This window comes from Prinia subflava, chromosome 15 (genome assembly GCF_021018805.1).
Source record: "Prinia subflava isolate CZ2003 ecotype Zambia chromosome 15, Cam_Psub_1.2, whole genome shotgun sequence".
In the NCBI taxonomy this organism is placed as follows: Eukaryota; Metazoa; Chordata; class Aves; order Passeriformes; family Cisticolidae; genus Prinia; species Prinia subflava.
In genome coordinates, this window is record NC_086261.1 from 16,761,717 (window position 1) to 16,781,693 (window position 19,977).

Sequence of the window (19,977 nt, forward strand, 5' to 3'; positions counted from 1 at the left end):
CGCCCCTGGGCGGGGCCGTCCGGCTGACGTCACGGGCCCGCTGGCGGGCGCGGGCCGAGCCGAGCCGAGCCGAGAGGTGCCGAGCGGGGCGGTGCCGAGCGGTGCCGAGGCGAGCCGAGCGGTGCCGAGCGGTGCCGAGCGGTGCCGGGCGGTGCCGAGCGGTGCCGGTCGGGCGGGGCGGGGCGCGGAACGGGCCATGGCGGCGGCGGCGGCGGGCGAGGCGGCGGGGGCGGCGTTCAGCACCGCGAACAGCGGCCGGGTGAACGGGCTGAGCCGCCCGCCCGGCGCCATCGCCATGAAGGACCACGACGCCATCAAGCTGTTCGTGGGGCAGATTCCGCGCAACCTGGAGGAGAGCGACCTCAAGCCGCTCTTCGAGGAGTTCGGCCGCATCTACGAGCTCACCGTGCTCAAGGATCGCTTCACCGGCATGCACAAAGGTGCGGGGGCGGCGGGCCGGGGGACACCCCGGGTGGGATGCCCTGACATGGGACACCCAGGTGTGGGGCTGTCCTGAGGTGAGGTGGGACACCCTGGGGTGGGAGAGATCCTCAGTACCCCCAGTGAGGTCCCGCTCTGGTGGGACAGGCTGGGGTGGGGGGGGACCCTCAGTGAGGTGCTGCTCAGGTGGGATGCCCTGAGGTGGGGGGGACCCTCAGTGAGGTGCTGCTCAGGTAGGACACCCTGAGGTGGGGGGGACCCTCAGTGAGGTGCTGCTCAGGTGGGATGCCCTGAGGTGGGGGGGACCCTCAGTGAGGTGCTGCTCAGGTGGGACACCCTGAGGTGGGGGGGACCCTCAGTGAGGTGCTGCTCAGGTGGGATGCCCTGAGGTGGGGGGGACCCTCAGTGAGTTACCACTCTGGTGGGATGCTCTGAGGTGGGGGTACCCTCAGTGAGGTGCCCTGAGGTGGAGTGTCCCGAGATGGGGGACCCCTCAGGTGGGACATCACTGAGATGTAGCACCTGAGGATGGGCCACCCCTGAGGCAGGACAAACTGAGGTGCGGGGAACCTCTCAGGTGAGCGGTCCTGTCCCTCAGGTGGGATACCCCTGAGGTGAGGTACCCCTCAAGTGGGACAGCCTGAGATGGATCATCCTGACAAAGGGATAGCCCTCAGGCGGGACGCCCTGAGGTGGGATGCCCGGAGGATGGGGACCCCTCAGTTGTGGTACGCCTGTGGTGGGATAAACTGAAATAGAGCACCCTGGCATATAGGGGGATCCCTGGGGTGAAGACACCACTGAAGTGGAACACCCTGAGGCAAAGGCACCCAAGTGTGAGGCACCCCTGATATGGCACAGCCTGAAGTAGGATATCCCGGACGTGAAGGCACCTCTGAAATGAGGTTCCCCATCAGATGAGACAACATGAGGTTTGGTACCTAAGTGTGAGCCACCACTGAGGTGGGATGCCCTGAGATGAGGGTATCCCTCACATGGGACATCCTGAGATGGAGCACCCCAAGGCAGGAGTATCTCTAAGGTGGGACATTCCTGAGGTGGAGGCACCCATGAGTTGGGATAACCTGAGGGGGAGCACTCTGATTTATACATGGGATGCTTTGAGATGGGGGCACCATGATCTGGAAGTATGCCTGAGGTTGGAGACACTGGTATGGGGCACCTCTGAGATGAGGGTACCCGTGAGGTGATGTACCCCTGAAATGGAGGTACCCCTAAGGTGGGACACCCTGAGGTGGGGTACCCAAATATGGGGCACCCCTCAGCTGAGTTACACGTGAGGTGGAGATACCCTTCATCTGGAGGCTACCCACAAGTGTGGGACACCCCAAGGAGGGGAAGCCCCTGGGGTGCAGGTACCCCTTAGTTGGAGGCAACCTTGAGGCAGAGCACCCTGAGGTGGGAACACCCCAATATTTGGATATATGGCCCCTCCTAAGATTGGGGTACCCCTGAGGAAGAGGGGAGCACCCACCGGGGGTCTGGCTTGGGGGCACCCCTGGGATCAGAACATCACAGGGCAGGGAGCACTGCAATGGATTTTAGAATGTCTGCCTGGCTTGGGGACACCTGTCTGGCATCAGCACAACACATGAGTTTTGTGCACCCCTGGAGCTGGAGCACCCCTGGGGTACAGGCACCCACTGTGGATGGGGACACGCCGTGTCTGCACTGTGTCCTGGGTGCTGTGGCACTGTGACACAGCACGCGGGCACTTGGATCAGCCACGCACTGCGGGGGTCACTGAGGCACCACCGAGGTCTCCACGGAACCCCCCACCCCAGAGCTGCGGTGTGCAACGCCAGAGCAGGGTAAAGGCACCCCAGGAGTCACCCTGACAGGAGCCACAAGCTGTCACCAAACCCTGGTGCCACGGCCAGCACCTGCTTCGCTAGGATTTTCCTGGGAAGCCAAAACTCGGTGTTTGTGGTCGCTGCCGTGTCGATGCCCTTCGGCTGTGGGGCAGCCGCCTGGACTCTGTCATTTTTGGCACTGTGGCCTCCAACATTTCTCCAGGTGTCTCTGAATCTGCTTGTGTGCCTGGATCAATGGGCTTTGCACCCTTCCAGGCCCCCTCGGCGCTCCTCCAGCGCGGGCTTCAATGTCTGCGGCCCAGCCGCGTGATTTAATTGCGGACGCTCCTCTAATTTGAACGACATCCTCCCTCCCGGCGAGCCTCCAGAGCAGAACCGCTCCTGCGCCAGCCCTCCGAACTTCTCCAGAATGCCCAGGCACCGTCTACATTGTCGCCTGCAGGAAAAACAGGGAAAAAAAAGAGAGAAAGAAGAGCGGAGAGCAGGAAGCCAACATGATTACAGATGGTAAACACTGGAAATGGCACCGGGACTGAGGCGAGCTGCTGTGCTGATCTCCCCTTCCCACCTGCAGCGGGAGAGTGTCGATCCAGGGGATCTCTCTTTGCTCACCACGAGGGCAGATGTCCCCAACACCCAAGGCGGGCGAGGGACCCCATCCCGCAGCATCCCCCGCCCTGCCGCCATGCTCCCTCTTCTCCCAGGCACGCTGATTGTACTTATTAAGAGTTATTAATACTTAATCAGCTGGCGGATTTAATTGTGCCAATATTAAAAATGCATCAATGTCAATTTTATTCATTAAATATTTACTTTGTTGAAGGGAAACTGTTTTGCTGCTGTTTTAATATCACTTTCAGATGCTTTTGGATGTGACCCCAGCAAATTGGGGGGGAGCCCTCAGGGAGGGAGCGGTGCTGCGGTGGCACAAGCACCAGGAATGCTTCAGGAGAGACAGAGGGAAGAGGACCGGACCCTGTCCCCAGGGCTCGCTCGTTGCTGCCAGCTCTGTGCGAGCAAGTGGCTCGGCAGCGTGAGTCAGCGTGGGAAAACCTCACCCCAGGCGTATTCCCGATTTCCAGAGCGCCATGATGTCGAAGGAGCGTCTTCGCCACGTGAATCTCATCCCAAGGAGGATGCCTAAGGCTGGGAGAAGACAGGGTGCACAGCCTTGACGCCTGGGGATCTGCTTCCTGGAGGACTTGGGCTGTGGCTTTCCCCAGGGCTGGGGCCAGAGCACCACTGCCCATGTGCTGCCTGCTCCTCGCTGGCTCCTTGCTTCATCCCACTGCTCCGTCTCCTGCTCTGTTCTGGGGGTGAACTGTGACCCTGTGTGTGCCCAGGGGTGTACAGTACCAGGGTCCCAAGACGCTGGATGCCATGGGGCCAGGGTGTCAGTGTGACAGGATGATGGGTGCCACGGTGCTGAGCTGCTGGATGCCACAGTGCCAGGGTGCTGGATGTCATGGTGCCAGATCATCAAGGTGCTTGTTGCTGGATGCCATGGTGCTGAGGTGATGGATGCCACCATGCCAGGGTGCCAGATCCCAGGTTATAGATTGCCAGGGTGCCAGAATGCTGAATGCCAGGATGTCAGGGTGTTGGGATGCTGGATGCCATGGTGTTGAATGCCACCATGCCAGATTGCTGGGGTTCTGGATGCCAGGGTGCCAGAGTGCTGGGAGGCCAGATGCCACTGGGCCAGGGTTCTGGATGCCAGGGTATCAAGTGCCATGGTGCTGGGGTGCTGGATGCCCCAGTACCGGGATGCTGGGTATCACTGTGCAGAATGCCAGGATTCTGAGACACCACAATGCTCTATCAGCTGTGCCCTGTGTGCTCAGGGTGCTGTGACAACACCAGGCCGGACACTGATCCTATTTCCCTGTCTCTACAGGCTGTGCCTTCCTCACCTACTGCGCCCGCGACTCTGCGCTGAAGGCACAGAGTGCCCTGCACGAGCAGAAGACACTGCCAGGGGTAAGTGACACCAGGGGCTTGGCGTGAGTTGGGGCAGGGGCTGGTGACACCTCCCTGAAGCACGGGACAACTAAGCCACACTGAGGTGGTCGAGTTGAGCTGGTGACACCTCCCCAAGGCATGGAAGCCTTAAGTGACACGGGGGGATTGGGGTGAGCCGGGGCGGGGGCTGGTGACACCTCCCCGAGGCGCAGGAGCCACTTCCAGCGGCCGCAAACCGAGGCATCGATTTTTCAGCCGCCCGCGTGCTGTTGCGCTTTCTGTGGGCTCCGACCTCCCGAGCTTAACAAAGTGAAAATAAATATTTAATTATTCGCCTAAATAAAAATCAATAGGCCCGCGGGTTGGCTGGGGAAGGAGCCGGGGCCCATGAATATCAATCCCTGCTCTGTGTGTGTGGAGCTGACAGAGGGGGATGAGGTTTGCGGGGATGTGGCTTCCTGAGCCGTGCTCTCACCAGCAGGGCCATGCTTCAGTAGGTTCAAGAGTTAACAGCCCACCTTGGCAGTCGAAAGGAGGCCAGGGTCAGGCCCTGCCTGGGTTTCTTATCAGGCACACACGTGTGTGTATGGCTGCTGCCATGGCCACTAGCTTGGGGGGTGGAGGGGTGTGTGTTTGTGACCATGTGTGTGCATGCACCCCACAGGGGCTCACGGCTGTGTCCACCCCTGTGTGTGCACACAGCGGTGCAGGGGACTGTGTGCTTGTGCTCACACCCCTGTGCCCATGCAACTGCTCACACCTGTGTGTGCTCACACCTACGTGTGCTCTCCTGTCTGTGCCTGAGAGCACCCTGTGAAGGTGCTCACACCTGCGTGTGCTCACACCTACGTGTGCTCTCCTACCTGTGCCTGAGCACACCCTGTGAAGGTACTCACACTTGTGTGTGCTCACCCACCTGTGCCTGAGCAGCCCTTCAATGCTTGCACACACCCATGTGTATGCACTTGTGTACACTTCTGTACACGCCTCTGAGTGCCTGTGAATGCATCTCTGTGTCTGTGCACACCTCTCTGCTTGTGTACACAAGCGCATGTGTGTGTGTTTATGTACAACCCCTCTACCTGTGCACACCACTCTATACTTGTGCATCCCTCCTGTACATGTGGTCACCCCCTGTACCTGCTCATACCCCTCGGACCTGTACTCGCACACCTATACCTGTGCTCACATACCCTGTACCTGCTCATACCACCTATACCTGTGCTCACATACCCTGTACCTGCTCACACCACCTGTACCTGTGCTCACATACCCTGTACCTGCTCACACCACCTGTACCTGTGCTCACACCCTGTATGTATGTATCCCCTGTACGTGTATTCACACACTCACTGTACCTGCTCACACACATCTACTTGTGCTCACACGCGTCCCTGCTCATACCCTGTCCCTGCACTCACACCCCCATCCCTGCTGACCCCTGTACCTGCACTCACATCCCTGTCCCTGCTGACCCCTGTACCTGCACTCACACCTGTCCCTGCTGACCCCTGTCCCTGCACTCACACTCCTGTACCTGCTGACCCCTGTCCCTGCACTCACACCCCTGTCCCTGCACTCACACCCCTGTACCTGCTGACCCCTGTCCCTGCACTCACACCCCTGTCCCTGCACTCACACCCCTGTACCTGCACTCACACCCCTGTACCTGCTGACCCCTGTCCCTGCACTCACACCCCTGTCCCTGCACTCACACCCCTGACCCTGCTGACCCCTGTACCTGCACTCACACCCCTGTCCCTGCACTCACACCCCTGTCCCTGCACTCACACCCCTGTCCCTGCACTCACACCCCTGTACCTGCACTCACACCCCTGTACCTGCGCATCCCCCGTGTTCCCACCCTCGCCCCCCAGCCCCAGCCAGGCCCCGCCCCCTCCAGGCCCCGCCCCGGCGTTTCGGGGGCTGGGGGCGTGTCCAGCCGGTGATGGGCGGGTCCCCAGTGAGGCCCCGCCCCTGGTCCGGCCCGGCTCGGCTCGGCGGGGCTGCGGCCGCCCCGCCCTGTGCCCCGCCCCCCGCGCGCCGCTGCGCGAGCCCAGCCGAATCCAGCCGAGCCGAACCGAACCCAGCCGAGCCTAGCCGAACCCAGCCCAACCGAGCCCGGCCTTGCCGAGTCGAGCCGAGCTAAGCCGAGCCCGGCCGAGCCGCCTCGGGTGGAGCCGAGCGCAGCCGAGCTCAGCCGAACCGCCTCGGTGGAGCCGGCGGTCCGGCCGGTCCGGCCATGCAGCTGCCGCAGGTGCCGGCGCCGGGGCCGCGGCCGCCCGTGCTGTGGGTGCCCGCCGGGTCCAAGATCCTCTGCATCGAGGTAGGGCCCCGCCTTTGTCTGCCGCCGCCTCCGCCCGGCCCGGCCCGGCACGGCCCGGCACCGCCCGGCAGCCTCCGCTCACGCCGGGGTGGGGGGGCCGCTCCGGGGGGGCTGTAGGAGGGATGTGGGTGATGGCGAAGGGGTGTATCTGCTCCCAGGGATGCTGTGTGGGAGTGGGGGTGATGGCGAGGGTGTGGATCCTTGCTCCTGGGAATGGGCATGGAGGGGTATTGATGGTGAGCAGGGCGTATCTGCACACAGGGATGAGGATGGAGGGGTGTTGGTGAGGGGCTGCATCTGCTGCCGAGGATGGGCTGGGGATATAGCAGTGTCTGCGATCAGGGTGTAATTGCACACAGGGATGGTGGGTGTGAGTGTGGGTGTTGGTGATGGAGTGCGTCTGAACCCGGGGATGGGAATGAGGATGGAGCAGTGATGCTGAGGGAGTGTGTCTGCTCCCAGGCATAGAATGGGGATGGAGCGGTGCTGGTGCTTGGGGTGTATTTGCACACAGGGACGGGGATGGAGGGGTGTTGATGAGCAGGGTGAATGTGCACGCAGGGCTGGGGTGTGTGAGTGGGCGTGTTGCAGGGTTTATCTGTACACAGCGATGAGGATGGAGGGGTGTTGGTGGGGAGGTGTATCTGCTCCCAGGGATGGGGTGGGTGGGTGTGGGTGTATCTGCACACAGGGATGAGGATTGGGGGTGTTGGTGGCAGGGTGTATCTGCTCTCAGGGATGGGTGTTGGGGATGGAGTGTTGGTGAAGAGGGTGTATTTGCACAGAAGAATGGGGTTGGAGGGGTGTTGGTGAAGGGATGTCTCTACACCCACAGATGGGGTGTGTGGGTGTGAGGGTTGCTGTGCAGGGTGTATCTGCACACAGGGATGGGATGCATGTATTGGCAGGGTGATTGTTGGTGAAGAGGGTGTATTTGCACTCAGGGATGGGGGCTCTGTGTGTGGCCGAGAGGGTGTATGTGCACCCAGGGAAGGGGAGGGTGTCAGCAGAGGGGTGTTGGTGATGTATCTGGACCCAGGGAGGCTGTGTGTGGTGTGGGTGTCGGTGAGGAGGGTGTTCTGGCACCCAGCAGTGCTGTGTGGGGGGTGTGTTTGCAGGCAGGGATGGAGGCTGATGGTGAGGAGGCGTATCTGCCCCCAGGGATGGGTTTGGTGTGTGTTGGCTGGAGGGGGTATTTTTCCACCGCAGGTTTGTGTGTGTGTGCGGTGCAGGTGTGCAAGGGGCAGCGCTCAGGGGGTGCTGCACACACAGGCAGTGGCAGGCATTGGCAGGGGTACAGCTTTGCCCCCCGGGTGTGTTCAGGTGGGTGTGCAAGCACGTGGGTGTCCGTGTGTGGGAAGAGGAGTTTAGGGTGTCTTTGCCCCCAGATGGTGACAGGGTGTGGGTGCACATGGGCGGGGGAGTGGCAGCAGTGGGGTGTGTGGGCACGCCGGGTGTAACAGGAAGTGTAGGTGTGCACAGGTGTTGCGCTTGGCTCAGGTGTGCATGGCGGCCGTGGGGATGGGATGTGAGTGCTGCTGGGGGTGCCATAAGCCCACCCAAGGCCTCCGTGTGTCCACAGAGGGCTCCTGGGTGTCCCACTGTGGGTCCTGCTGCAACAACAGGGAAACTGAGGCAAGGGGTGTTGTATCCCTGGCGTGGCTGTACATCCCGGGGTGCGTGCCCGTGGCTGTGTGTGATCCATGACAGCAGGGAGGGTTCCGTGGGTGTTGTGTGGCACACGGACTGGGCTGTCCAGGTGCCCCGGGGCTGTGTGCAGTGGTGCATGGCCGCACATGGGTGCGCAGCGGTGCTGGGGCAGACGTGCAGCGTGTGCAGCGCTGCGTGGGCACAGGCGTGGGGCTCCGGAGCCCTACGGCTGAGCCGGGGCGATTGTTGGGGGTGGGTGTGCTTGGGGGGTGCTGGGGCTCTGTTCAGAGGTGTGTGGGCACGTGCAGGGCGTGCCAGGGTGGTCATGCACGTGCAGGGTTGTGCAGTGGTGTGGCTGTCCCCAGGCTGGCTGTGTGGCCTCGCTGTGGGTTACCCCCAGGGCTCTGTCAAGCTGTTCCCATGATGAGTGACTGCCAGTACCTCGGTTCCTGTCTCCCTGGGGTGGCCTGGACACCAGGCTCCCACGGGCACTCACTGCTCCATTGTCACCTGCCACCTCCATCTCATTTGGGTGCTTGGTGGCCTGCTGGATCCTCTGGCTGTTGGTTGTGAGGACAAGGAGAAGGAGTGTGATGCCAAGGGAGGAGCAAAGATCAGAAGTGATCCTGTCCCACTGGGCACATCTCCTGGCAGTGATTCTATGGGCTGGCTCTCCCTGGTACCCAGGCTCTTGGGGGGCTCCAAATTTGGGTGGGGGACAGTGCCTGAGCAGTCAGGAGGTGGTTTACAACCGCTGGTGACCCCCTGTGCTGTGGAACACCCATGGTTTGGCCATGGGGTAGCTGAGGCTTTGTGGACTGCTGGTGATGATGGGTGCTGGAACACCCCAAAGAGGGTGTCACGATAGCCTTGGGGTGTTGGAGGTGGCTGGGAGTTGGGGATGGATGGATGGATGGATGGATGGATGGATGGATGGATGGATGGATGGAGGGATGGATGGAGGGATGGATGGAGGGATGGATGGATGGATGCACGGATGGATGCTGTGGGGGTGGAAAGGTGGGTGGAGGCAAGATGGGAGATGGATGAGCAGATGTAAGGGTGGTACAGAGATGGATTGGTGTTGGGGATATGGATGGGTGTTGAGGGGATGGATGGGTGTCGGGGGTGGATGTTGGACATATGGATGGGTACAGTGGGGATGGACAGGTTTTTGGGGGTGGATGGATGGGTGTTTGGGGGTGGATGGATGGGTGTTTGGGGGTGGATGGATGGGTGTTTGGGGGTGGATGGATGGGTGTTTTGGGGTGGATGGATGGCTGTTGATGATATAGATGGATGCTATGTGAACGAATGGGTGTTGTGAGGGTGGCTGTTGGGCATATGGATGGATGCTATGGGAATGGGTGTTGGAGTATGGCTGGTGAATCCTGGGGGAAGATGGGTGTGTGGGTGATTGTGTGGGTGTCCAGGATGGGTGAATGGATGTGAAGGTGTTGCAGGGTGGGCAGGTGGGTGTCATGAGCAGGGGGAAATGCCCGGGTGGCTGTTCAGTGTGGGAGGATGGATAGAGGGCTGTGTTGACACAGTGCAGGGGTGCTGTGGGGACAACCAGGAGGTCTGGGTGCCACAGGGGGTCACCGAGCACTCTGTGGTGGGCACATGGTGATGCCAAGGGTGCCAAACCCCCTTCTGGGGGTGTCTAGAGGCCAGGACAATTTCTCCTCGGTGCAGTGTGGCAGCCTTGGGGTAGGTTAGCTGGTCCCCGAGGCCTGACATTTATAAACATCAGCTGCTCCCGGGGAATCAATACAGTTTAATAACCGGCGAGTGGAGACGGGAGACACATCAAAATGACACTCTGCGGCTCCGTAAATGTTATTCTAAATCATCCTCACTGGGTTTATTACATTAAGCATACAGCAGCGGGCATGGGAAATTTATTCCATCAAAGGCCATCGTGCTGGTAAATGGGGCTGGCAGGTCAGTGGAGAGGGGCAGCCCTCCCCAAAATGGGGTTTCCTCCTCCAGGCCATGGCAGGGATGTGAGGGACAGCGGGGTTCTGGGTTTAGGGTCTCGGTGCTGTCACGGCCTCCTGAGTTTGGGGTGAGCCAAATCCTGCCCCGGCACAAGGTGGATGTTTGGGGTACAGGTGACATAATGGATGACACTGTGAGGTGTCCCTCAGTGCCACCCTGTGCCACCCCATGACTCCTGGGGACTCAATCCCTTCTCTGGACCATCCCCAGCTCTGCGCTGACATTTCTCTCCACGTTTCCCTGGAGACGAGGCGGTTGCTGTGGAAACCTCCCTCCTCTTCTCTCTTACACATCCTCTTCCTCACCCTGATGTGGAGGGGACTGGCTCTGCCCCCATCCAGCCCCAAAATTTAGGGACCCCTTCCAGGGGCACAGCAGGGGGCACCTGGGATAGGGATGCACACACGTGTGGGGCTGACTGTCCCCGTGTGTGCTCAAGGCGTGTTCGTGTGCACACGCCCGCGCCGTCATGTGTGACATCTCGCCGTTGCCGTGGCGACCCCATCGAGCACATGGCTCGGGCTCTGCAGCATCGTGGGGGAAGCACGCTTGTTGCCATGGAAACGGCCATAATTGTAGCATTTTTCGGCTAAAAGAGGGGAAAAAGGAGGGGGAGAGAGGAGGAGAAATGGCTTCATGGGGCAGCAGGCCAGGGATGTGCCTGCCAGCCCAGCGTGTCCTGCTGCACACGGATGTCACGCTCATGGGTGCGCACGGCGGTGACAAGGAGGAGGACAAATTTGGGTGAGGTTTGGCAAAAGGAGGGCAGTGGTGCCGGAGGGGCTGGGGCCGGCGGGGTGCTGCTGCTGCCTCTGCAGTCCTTTGCAGTCGAGGAAAGCGGGCAGGCGGCCAAGCCTGGCACTGGCGGCCCCGCGGGCGCCTGCAGCACCGGGCACCCATAGCCAGGGCCCGGAGCGTTGCCCTTTGCACGAGCCATCCCTGGGTCGCTGTGGCCACAAGCCCCAGATCTGTTCATGCAGGTCCCTCCCCTTTTCCCCAGCTCCCGGTGCCAGTCATTGGCCAAATCCTGCTGTTCTCCATGGGAAGGGTTCGTGGGCCACCACACTGACCACCCGCTCTCGTTGTGTTGCAGATGAACCGCCCCATCCAGGTGAAGCCGGCCGACAGCGAGGGCCGAGGAGGTAGGTCCCCAGGTCCCCGGATGCCTGGCATGGGCAGGGGGCACAGGGTCACCCAGGGGGTGATGGGAGGCATAGTGACATCGTCAGGGCTGCTGTGGGAAGGTTGGTTTGCAGAGAAATCCAGGAAAGGAGCTGTCTTTGCTGGTGGCATCCAAACCTGGGTGCAAAGCAAATGCCATCTGTTTCCCTGTCTGGTCAGCTGGGGGAACATCCTGATGTCATCCTGGGAATGTCCTGACATAATACCATGAACATCCCAACATCCTGGGGGGCAGAGCACCAGCCAGCTGCTCTCCCTCACCACCTTCATTTACCAAACAATGCAATTCCCTCCCCAGAGCTGCCTGTGGGGACCCCGGGGCAGGAGTTGGCTCCATGTGGCCCAAGCTCCTCTCAAAGAACCACCCCCCCAATTCTTTGTGAGCATTTGCCACCCATCAGGCCGTGGCATTGCCAAGCTGAGGTGATCATTTGGGCAAAATTGCAGGAATTGGATCAAAATCTCACATCTGTTGTGTTGCTGGGCAGGCAGGCGCGATCGGATGTGCAGGATGCTCCCGTGGGGCCGCCTGCACTTGGCAGGATGGCTGGGGTAGATCCCCCCCCATGTTATTAAACACACCGGGAGCTGGTCCCAGCACATCCCAGAGGGACCTGGCAAATAAATTACCCACTTACCGAGCGTAATTGGTGAAGGATTAAAAATCGATGGGTGAGCTGGGGCTCCCGTCTCCAGCCCCCTCACCCAGGAGGCAACGCTGGGCTGCCCAGCCCACTCCCCCTGGGAGGTGGTTTATGTTTAACTAGACAGCACACGAGCCCTATTCCCTTAACTAATTTTCCTGGTACCTTAACAGACGAAGCATTCATCGTCTCCTGCCATTATTTATTTATTTCCCCGGCAACGCTCTTGACAGGGCACCTTATTTTCTTTGTCAAATGCCATTAGCGTGCGGCGGGAGCGCGCGGCCGCGCAAGACAGATGCTGGTAATAATCATGAAATTCTCATTATTTACTATCCCTTCTCTCGTGTTTGGGTTATTGATGTCCCCTGGGCACGGCTGGAGGCTGCGGGTTGTTCTGCCGGTCGATCACGCGAGGGTGATCACCTCTCGTGGTTTGTGGGTTCTCTTTGTTCCACCGCATCCCGTCCCAGTGCTGGGGGAGCCAGCCCCCCCATCCCTGGGAAAAGCCCCAGCTCCACTCCCTAAAGCAATGGCTCTTCCAGGATTCACCCCTCAGCAGTTTCCCCACAGGAGAGGTTTTCCCACCCTGAGTGTTCTGTAGGACGGAAATGATAAGCCCGGCACCTTCTCCGTGGGATCGGTGTCGCTTCCTCCCTCTGATGGCTCCTTCCCCTCCATGCGCCATTTGTGATGAGGGGTTGGGATGGCGAGTGACCTCCCCCTCTCTGATGGGCTTGGTTTTGTTTTTAGAAGACAGGAAGCTCTTTGTGGGCATGCTGGGGAAGCAGCAGAGCGAGGATGACGTCCGCCGCCTCTTTGAGCCCTTCGGCCAGATTGAGGAATGCACCATCCTCCGAGGGCCTGATGGAGCCAGCAAAGGTGGGCTTTGGGGCACCGGGTGGGCACCCTGTGGACCCACAGTGGCCAAATCCAACCTGTCCCATGTTCCCTCTGTTCCCTTAGGTTGTGCCTTTGTGAAGTACGGCAGCCACGCCGAGGCACAGGCTGCCATCAACAGCCTGCACGGCAGCCAAACCATGCCGGTAAGTGCCAGGCTCACACCCTGCCCCAGCTGACCCCACGCTGCCTGCTTAATCCAATCACCCAACGATTTGATCCTCAGTCTAATTGCATCAAAATCCCACAGACTGGCAATTTGTTGGCCACATCACCCCAGGTTCCTCCTTGCCAGGGTGCTGAGCCCCAGAGCTGGAGCGTAGGGCTAATTCTCTCCATGCCAGAGAAAGGGGCAGTTTAATTAACGCTGAAGGTCAGAATTGTGGATAAGGAAAGGGAAAGGAAGCAGAGGTCAGGGAGCTGCCACTGGGGAGAAAAACTGGCTATAATTAAACCTCACATCGATCACTGGTTACTGCTGCCAAGCTGGGCAGCGTCCCCAGAGTCGAGGATGCTGCAGACACTGTGAGCCACACCCACGGCGGGCACACAGTTCGGGGGCATTGCTGTGGCCCCACCATCAGCCTCATCTTGCCCCCTCCTCAGGGCGCCTCGTCCAGCCTGGTGGTGAAGTTTGCAGACACGGATAAGGAGAGGACCCTGCGGCGGATGCATCAGATGGCAGGGCAGCTGGGCATCTTCAACCCCATGACCATCCAGTTCGGCGCCTACGGGGCCTACACGCAAGCGGTAGGGTCTGGTGCAGACTGGGGCCTTTGGGGGACCTCTGTGGGGGAGGAGGGGGGCTGGTTTGGCCCGTGAAAACAGCAGTGCCAGGGGGTGTGGATGCCTGGCAGGGCTGGTGTATCCCTGTTTAAGGGCAGATGCAGGGCTTCCTCCCCACAGCTGAGGGTGGTTGTAGGGTTCAGTGGTCCCATATTTAGCATCACCAAGACTTCTGTCCCTGAGTCTGGCAGCGGGTGGCATTTATCCCTCTGAATCCATCCGAAGCAGAGATGCTGATTTACCCTCCCCTCTCTCTCCTTCTCTCTGTCTCTTGCTCTCTGTCCCTTTCCCCCCTCTTTCCTGAAGATCATGCAGCAGCAGGCAGCCCTGATGGCGGCCGCGCAGGGCACCTGCCTCAACCCCATGGCTGCCATCGCTGCTGCCCAGATGCAACAAATGGCCGCCTTCAATGTCAGCGGGCTGGTGGCTGCCCCCCTCACCCCCTCTTCAGGTAGGACCCCCTCATTTGCCCCTGCCATCCTCGGGGGGCACTCTCGGGGTGGCTGACGCCGTGCTCCCGCAGGTACGAGCACCCCTCCGGGGATCAGCACGGCGCCGGTGCCCAGCATCGCCACGCCCATCGGGGTGAACGGCTTCAGCCCGCTGCCGCCCCAGACCAACGGGCAGCCCGCCTCGGAGACCATCTACACCAACGGCATCCACCCCTACCCAGGTACACCCTCCCGGGGCTCTGCTGCGGCCCTCGGGGCTAGGGGAGCGTGCTTGGCTCGTGTGGGGTGCTCCAGCGGTGATTCCCATCCCAGAGCACGCTGGATGAACCAGCCGTGTGCTCCCGTGGCGTTGCTGCAGGGAGGAGGGAATCCAGGCAGGGAGCAGCTCTGCCCCTCCATGGCAGTGCTCAGCCAGGAGCCCTTTCCCGTGGGAGCTGTGCATGCATCCCTGGCTTCCTCTGGCTTATTCTGTCTTCCTTCTCCTTTCTCTTCTCTTCCCAGCTCAAAGCCCCACGGTGGCAGACCCCCTCCAGCAGGCCTACGCCGGCATGCAGCACTATGCAGGTCTCAAACTTCGCTTCCCACTCCTTCCCTCTCTCCCCTCTTTGCTCCTCACCCTTATTTTTGGGACGTGAACATCACCCTGGGGTTGAACACTGGACTGGGGCCGTGCATTTGGGCACGGATTCATGAGGGGAGCAGCAGGTGCTGTGCCCTGGCAGGAGCTCCAGGGTGGCAATGCTGATGAAAGCACCATACCCTCATCCCACTGGTTCCTGTCATGGCCCCTCCTGCAAATTTTGGATGGTGCAAAGTGAATTTTAATACCCATGGGGCTGAGAGAACTCCATGGGGGAGCCCTAGCAGTGATATCGAGAAGAGGGGATGAGATTTGGGGGGTGACAGAGGGTCAGCTCCACACCAAGACCCCAGAAGTCTTTGAATATTCATCACGTGACCAAATCTGATGGTCAAGGACATGAGCCAAGGCAGTCAGAACCTCCAGTGGAAATATGTCAAGCCCAGCAGCCATTTAATTAGGAGCATTGACAGCAACGTCCAGATTTGCAACAGAAAATCAAGTTTTGGACCCCAAATCTTTGGGGTTTTTCAGCCAAAAGTACCAACTTTGCTCAGCCTTGAGGCCATGTTACTGCTGTCCCCAGGAGAGCTGTTCCCACATCCTGGTGTGTCGGGAGCGGTGGGAGAGGCAGAGCCAGCAGCCGTGGGGCAGGAGAGGCCCCTCGACTGCAGGTGGCAGCAGAGGACTGTCCTGGCCCTTTCCATGGCCTCAGCTTCTTGTTCCTCTCTTCCAGCAGCATATCCCACTGCCTACGCTCCCATCAGCCAAGCCTTTCCTCAGCAAGCGCCCCTCATCCCGCAGCAGCAGAGAGAAGGTGAGGGGTGAGGGTCACCCCACGTGGGGCCGGCGGCTCCCCGGTGTTCCCCCGGGGTGACCCCAGCTCGCAGCTGACGTGTCCTGTCCTTTGTGTGTCACCCAGGTCCCGAGGGCTGTAACCTGTTTATTTATCACCTGCCCCAGGAGTTCGGGGACGCGGAGCTCACGCAGATGTTTTTGCCTTTCGGCAATGTCATCTCTGCCAAAGTCTTTGTGGACCGTGCCACCAACCAGAGTAAATGCTTTGGTAAGTCCTGGGGTGTGGCTCTCCCTGGTGTCCCAGTTCAGGGCTCCAGCTCTTCCCAGTCCCCAGCTCAAGGTTCCAGCTATCCTTAACATCGCAGCTTGGAGCTCTGGCTCTTCCTCAATATCCCAGCTCGGGGGTCTGGCTCTCTTCAGCATCCCAGCATTTTAAATATCTGACTCTCCTCAACATCCCAGCTCTCATCAGGCTCCAGCTCTAGAGTCCCGTTCTCTCCAGTCTGCAGCCTGGAGGTCCAGCTCTCCTCATATTCCAGCTCAAGGGGTCTGTCTGTCCCCAAATCCCAGCTCCAGGGCTTGGCTCTCCCCATTCTCCCAGCTCGGGAGTCTGGGTCTTCCTGACAACCCAGCTCAGAGCATCTCCGTCTCAGGGGTCCGACTCTTCCTGAAGTCCCTGCTTGGGAATCTGTCTCTCTAACATCTCATCCTGGGGATCTCTCTTTCCCTGGTCTCCAGCTCAGATGTCCATGTCTCCCTGCTGTCCCTTGCTTGGGGTCTCGCTCTCTCCAGTGTCCCCAGCTCAGGGATCTCCCTCTCACAGACCTCGGTGTCCCCACAGGCCCTGTCAGCTTGGTGTCCCCACAGATTCTTTCACTGTGGTGTCTTTGGAGGCGCAATCACCTCAGGGTCTCTGCAGGCCTGGCCTGCAGATGTCCCCTGAGCCCACACATCCCATCCTTGTGTCCCCACAGACCCCGTCACCTCAGCAGCCCCTGTCACTTTAACAGACCCTGTCACCCCAGTGACCCCACAAATCCCATCCTGCAGTGTCCCTGCAGATGACTCCAGTGTCCTGTGAACCCTGTTATGCTGCTGTCCTCACAGCCCTGTCACCTTGGTGTCCCCACAGACCTCGGTGTCCCTGCAGGTGCCACCACCTGTCACCCAGTCCCATGCAACCTGGGGCTGTGACGTTTCCCCAGGCCCTCCTGTCCCAGCACTCCCAAACCAGGAGCATCCCACAGGATTTCAGTGCCTGGGTCGAGGCGAGGCGGCCGCCTGTGATGTGTGTGGTGACAACCCCGTGTCCCCTCCCCGGCAGGTTTCGTCAGTTTTGACAATCCGACGAGTGCTCAGGCGGCCATTCAGGCCATGAATGGCTTCCAGATCGGCATGAAGAGGCTAAAAGTGCAGCTAAAGCGGCCGAAAGACGCCAACAGACCCTACTGACCCCAGCCCAGCCTGCGGACAGGTGAGGGCGCCTGGCCCCGGGGACGCGGCGGTCCCCATGTCACATCCCCGGTGCTGCAGGGTCTCTGCCTGGCACCACCCACCCAATGGGGCTGGGTCCCTCCCGGGGCTGGGTCCCTCCCTCCGTCCTCCCCTCCCTCCGTCCCCCAGGAGAGGCTGACAGCCTTCTCCTTTGTTTCAGGTCGGACGTCCCGCAGTGTCTGACGACTTTCCCCTTCCCCAAGTGCAGTATCCAAACCCGTAACTCTCTTTCTTTGCAACACACCCCGGAGGAGGAAGAGGAGAAGGAGGAGGTGGAGGAGAACACGGCAAAGAAGAGAGCGTTTTGGTCGTAGCTTTTCCTTTTTGAATTTTTTCCCAAACTGGTCTTGTTTGTTGTTTAACGGGAATGAGAGGAAGACAAGGAAGGAGGGGAGCGATGCGGCGCCGGGGCTGCGACTCGCCGCCGGCCGCTCGCCGGGACTCACCGGATCCCTCGCTGGGAGCAAGGCCGATGGCTCCGGGCAGCCGGGCCACGATCTACCTTTGTTTTTTGGGTTTTTTTTTAAAGCACTCATTTGCTGCTACCGATTTCCCAGGAGAAACGAGGAAAAGAGGCTCCAAATGGATTCTTAAACCAAAGCCGGTGGGATGGGACCAGCCTCGGGCGCTTCACCTGGAGGATGTTTGTTTGGAAAATAGAGAAAAACGGCAAGATTTTCCTTTTTCCCTGCATTGGGGAAAAAAAGAGAGAAGGATCTAAGTATGTTGGACTTATAGAAGATATATATAAATAAGTATATATATATATATCCCATGGAGCAGGGTGGCGGGACACGCGCTTCCCCTGCTTGTCACTGGCACAGGGACATAGGATTACTTGTTTCAGAGTCATATCATTCCTTAGAGTTTAGGGACCAAAGGACTATTGCTTTTTTTAAATATATCTATAAATAAATTAATTTAAAAAAAAAAACAAACAAAAACAAAACACAAAAAAACGTCGGGAAAGGAGGAGAAAATTCAACAAAAATTAAGAAGGTTGAGTAAAACTCTCGGGCGTTCAGAGCCACGAGCGTTTCCTACAGGGCTCGGATTTGGGGGGTTCAAGGGCTTGGTTTTGGGGGCCAATTCATGGCTGGGGACTGGGGGGATGCAGAGGGGATTTTGGGGGGGGCTGCAGTGGCTCCCCCAGCTCCATGGCCCAGGGGGAGTTGGAGCCCCTCGGTCGCCTCTGGCAGAGGGTGGAGTGATGTGGTTCTTTGCATTTTGGGTTGGTTTGGGGGGATTTTGGGGTTGGGGTTTTTTTTTTCAGCCAAAAAAACTTAAAAAAAAAGAAAAAAAAAAAGAAAAATGTGAGGTTTCGGCCAAAATGAAGTGAAGCGAAATAAACTTATTTTGTCAAAATCGTCACCTTCGTTGGTTCTTTGGAGCAATCGCTGCCGCGTCCACCACCCAAACAGACACCAGGGCCCCCTTTATGGGCACCTCAGCTCCAGCTGGACCAGAGCATCCACCAGGGTTTGGTGAAGCTGGGAGGGGACCATAGGCCTCTCTTTATTTGCTTTTTCACAAGAAATGCTGTTTTTTGGACGAATTCACCCTGGCTGCAGAGGGAATCAGGACAGGACAGAGCCCTGTGGTCTCACTGATGTTTTCAAGGGATGGAGGAGGTTCCAGGGGGATGTGGCCATGTCCCATGGGATGTTCCTTTGTGCTTGTGGGCACAGCTGAGAGACTGCTGTGATCCTGGGAATGTGACTTAGGTTTTATTTGAGGAGAGGAAAAAACCCCAAACTCCACAAATTTAAGCAGGTGGGTGACAGGGCCAGGAGGGAGGGAATGGCCACCAGCCCAGGTTTGGGTGGCCCTTGGGTACATGGAGCAGCCGGTGTGGGACAGGTGGGGACGGACAGATGTTGGGACCCAGGTGGGACAGAGGACAGGGACGTGACAGGAGTGACACTGAGTGCACCCATTGGTGTAATGAACCTGTCAGGACTCAGGTGGTGACTGCACCAAAACCAGGATCATTCCAACATCGATTCTTCAATTCCATCATAAATCCTGGCTGAAATCGTGGCCTCGTGCTGCTGTGACTGACCCAGAGAGCCCCTGGACTGTGGGGACGAGCAGTGCCACCCCCCTCTGCCCACCCTGGGCCCTGGCAGCCTCGGGCTATCTCTGCAGTGTTTCATCCAGGTTTGGGTGTAGCAGGATGCAGCTGTGCTGGCACTGCCTCTGTGTCCATGGAGTTACTGGGATTGCCTTGGGCTGAAATAAAATGCTGTCCCTGAGAGGTTCCTTCTCATTTGAGTCTCTGCTGCAGCACCAGTGCCTGGGGGGCTGCTCTGTGGGGTCCCATGTCCCCATCCCTGAGGCACAATCTCTTCTCCCTTGTGTTTCACCTCCACCTTTGCCATGGTGTGATGGGAGAGTGGTTCCCTCCCAGCCCTATCCCAAAGCTCCATCAATTCTCCATGATACTTCCCCACCATCCCATCCCTTTCCCTCAATCCTATCCTTTCCCCACAAACCTTTTCTTCCTGTGTGATCCCCCTCTCCTCTCAGTCCCATCCCTTCCCCAAGATACCATCCCTTGTTTCCCACCCCTTCTCCACAATCCTATCCTTTTCTCATGATCCCATCCCTCCCTGTGTCCCCATCCCTTCCCCAGGTTCCAATCCCTTCCCTGTGCCCCTATTCCTCACACTCCCACCCCTTCCCCTGAATCCCACTCCTCCCCCACGACCCCATCCCATCCCTTTCCTGTGCCCCTTTTCTCATACTCCCATTCTCTCCTTGTGCCCCCATCCCTTCCCCGGCACCCCCTTCCCATACCCCACACTTTAATCCCAGTTAAATCCACAAACACTCACTCCTTTTCTCTTTTTTTTTCCTATGTTTTTGGGTTTGTTTTGGTTCAGTTTTTTTTTTTTGCTTCGGTTTCTCATCGCTGATAAAAACG

At 59.1% G+C, this 19,977-nt stretch overlaps 2 protein-coding genes across 8 annotated transcripts; both read left to right on the forward strand.

The window, feature by feature from the left end:
- Window positions 1-84: 84 nt before the first annotated feature.
- CELF6 (CUGBP Elav-like family member 6) lies at window positions 85-18,157 on the forward strand. Of its 7 annotated transcripts, none has more exons than XM_063412659.1 (13): window positions 85-440; window positions 4,174-4,256; window positions 11,309-11,357; window positions 12,795-12,923; window positions 13,008-13,087; window positions 13,548-13,691; window positions 14,034-14,178; window positions 14,251-14,400; window positions 14,681-14,743; window positions 15,496-15,576; window positions 15,682-15,825; window positions 16,882-17,031; window positions 17,212-18,157. In XM_063412659.1, the coding sequence occupies exons 1-12, from the start codon at window positions 197-199 to the stop codon at window positions 17,007-17,009; spliced, it is 1,440 nt and encodes a 479-aa protein (XP_063268729.1). In that variant the 5' UTR covers window positions 85-196; the 3' UTR covers window positions 17,010-17,031; window positions 17,212-18,157. The 7 variants fall into 7 exon arrangements, with proteins under 7 accessions (XP_063268729.1, XP_063268731.1, XP_063268730.1 ...); XM_063412661.1 differs by having other exon boundaries at window positions 12,798-12,923; XM_063412660.1 differs by having other exon boundaries at window positions 86-440; window positions 15,499-15,576.
- On the forward strand, window positions 5,290-6,187 carry LOC134558540 (anti-sigma-I factor RsgI2-like). Its single transcript, XM_063412498.1, is given in 6 exon segments — window positions 5,290-5,487; window positions 5,489-5,706; window positions 5,708-5,927; window positions 5,930-5,983; window positions 5,986-6,092; window positions 6,142-6,187. Coding segments are annotated over 6 exon segments (843 nt in total).
- Window positions 18,158-19,977: the final 1,820 nt, after the last annotated feature.

What these genes read in the sequence shown, in the direction of transcription:
- CELF6 (XM_063412659.1), top strand. Translation starts at nt 197, where the DNA reads ATGGCGGCGGCGGCGGCGGGCGAGGCGGCGGGGGCGGCGTTCAGCACC. An exon ending in CGACAGCGAGGGCCGAGGAG is followed by an intron (nt 11,358 to 12,794) that starts GTAGGTCCCCAG and finishes TTTTGTTTTTAG; the next exon opens with AAGACAGGAAGCTCTTTGTG. An exon ending in CGGCATCCACCCCTACCCAG is followed by an intron (nt 14,401 to 14,680) that starts GTACACCCTCCC and finishes TTCTCTTCCCAG; the next exon opens with CTCAAAGCCCCACGGTGGCA.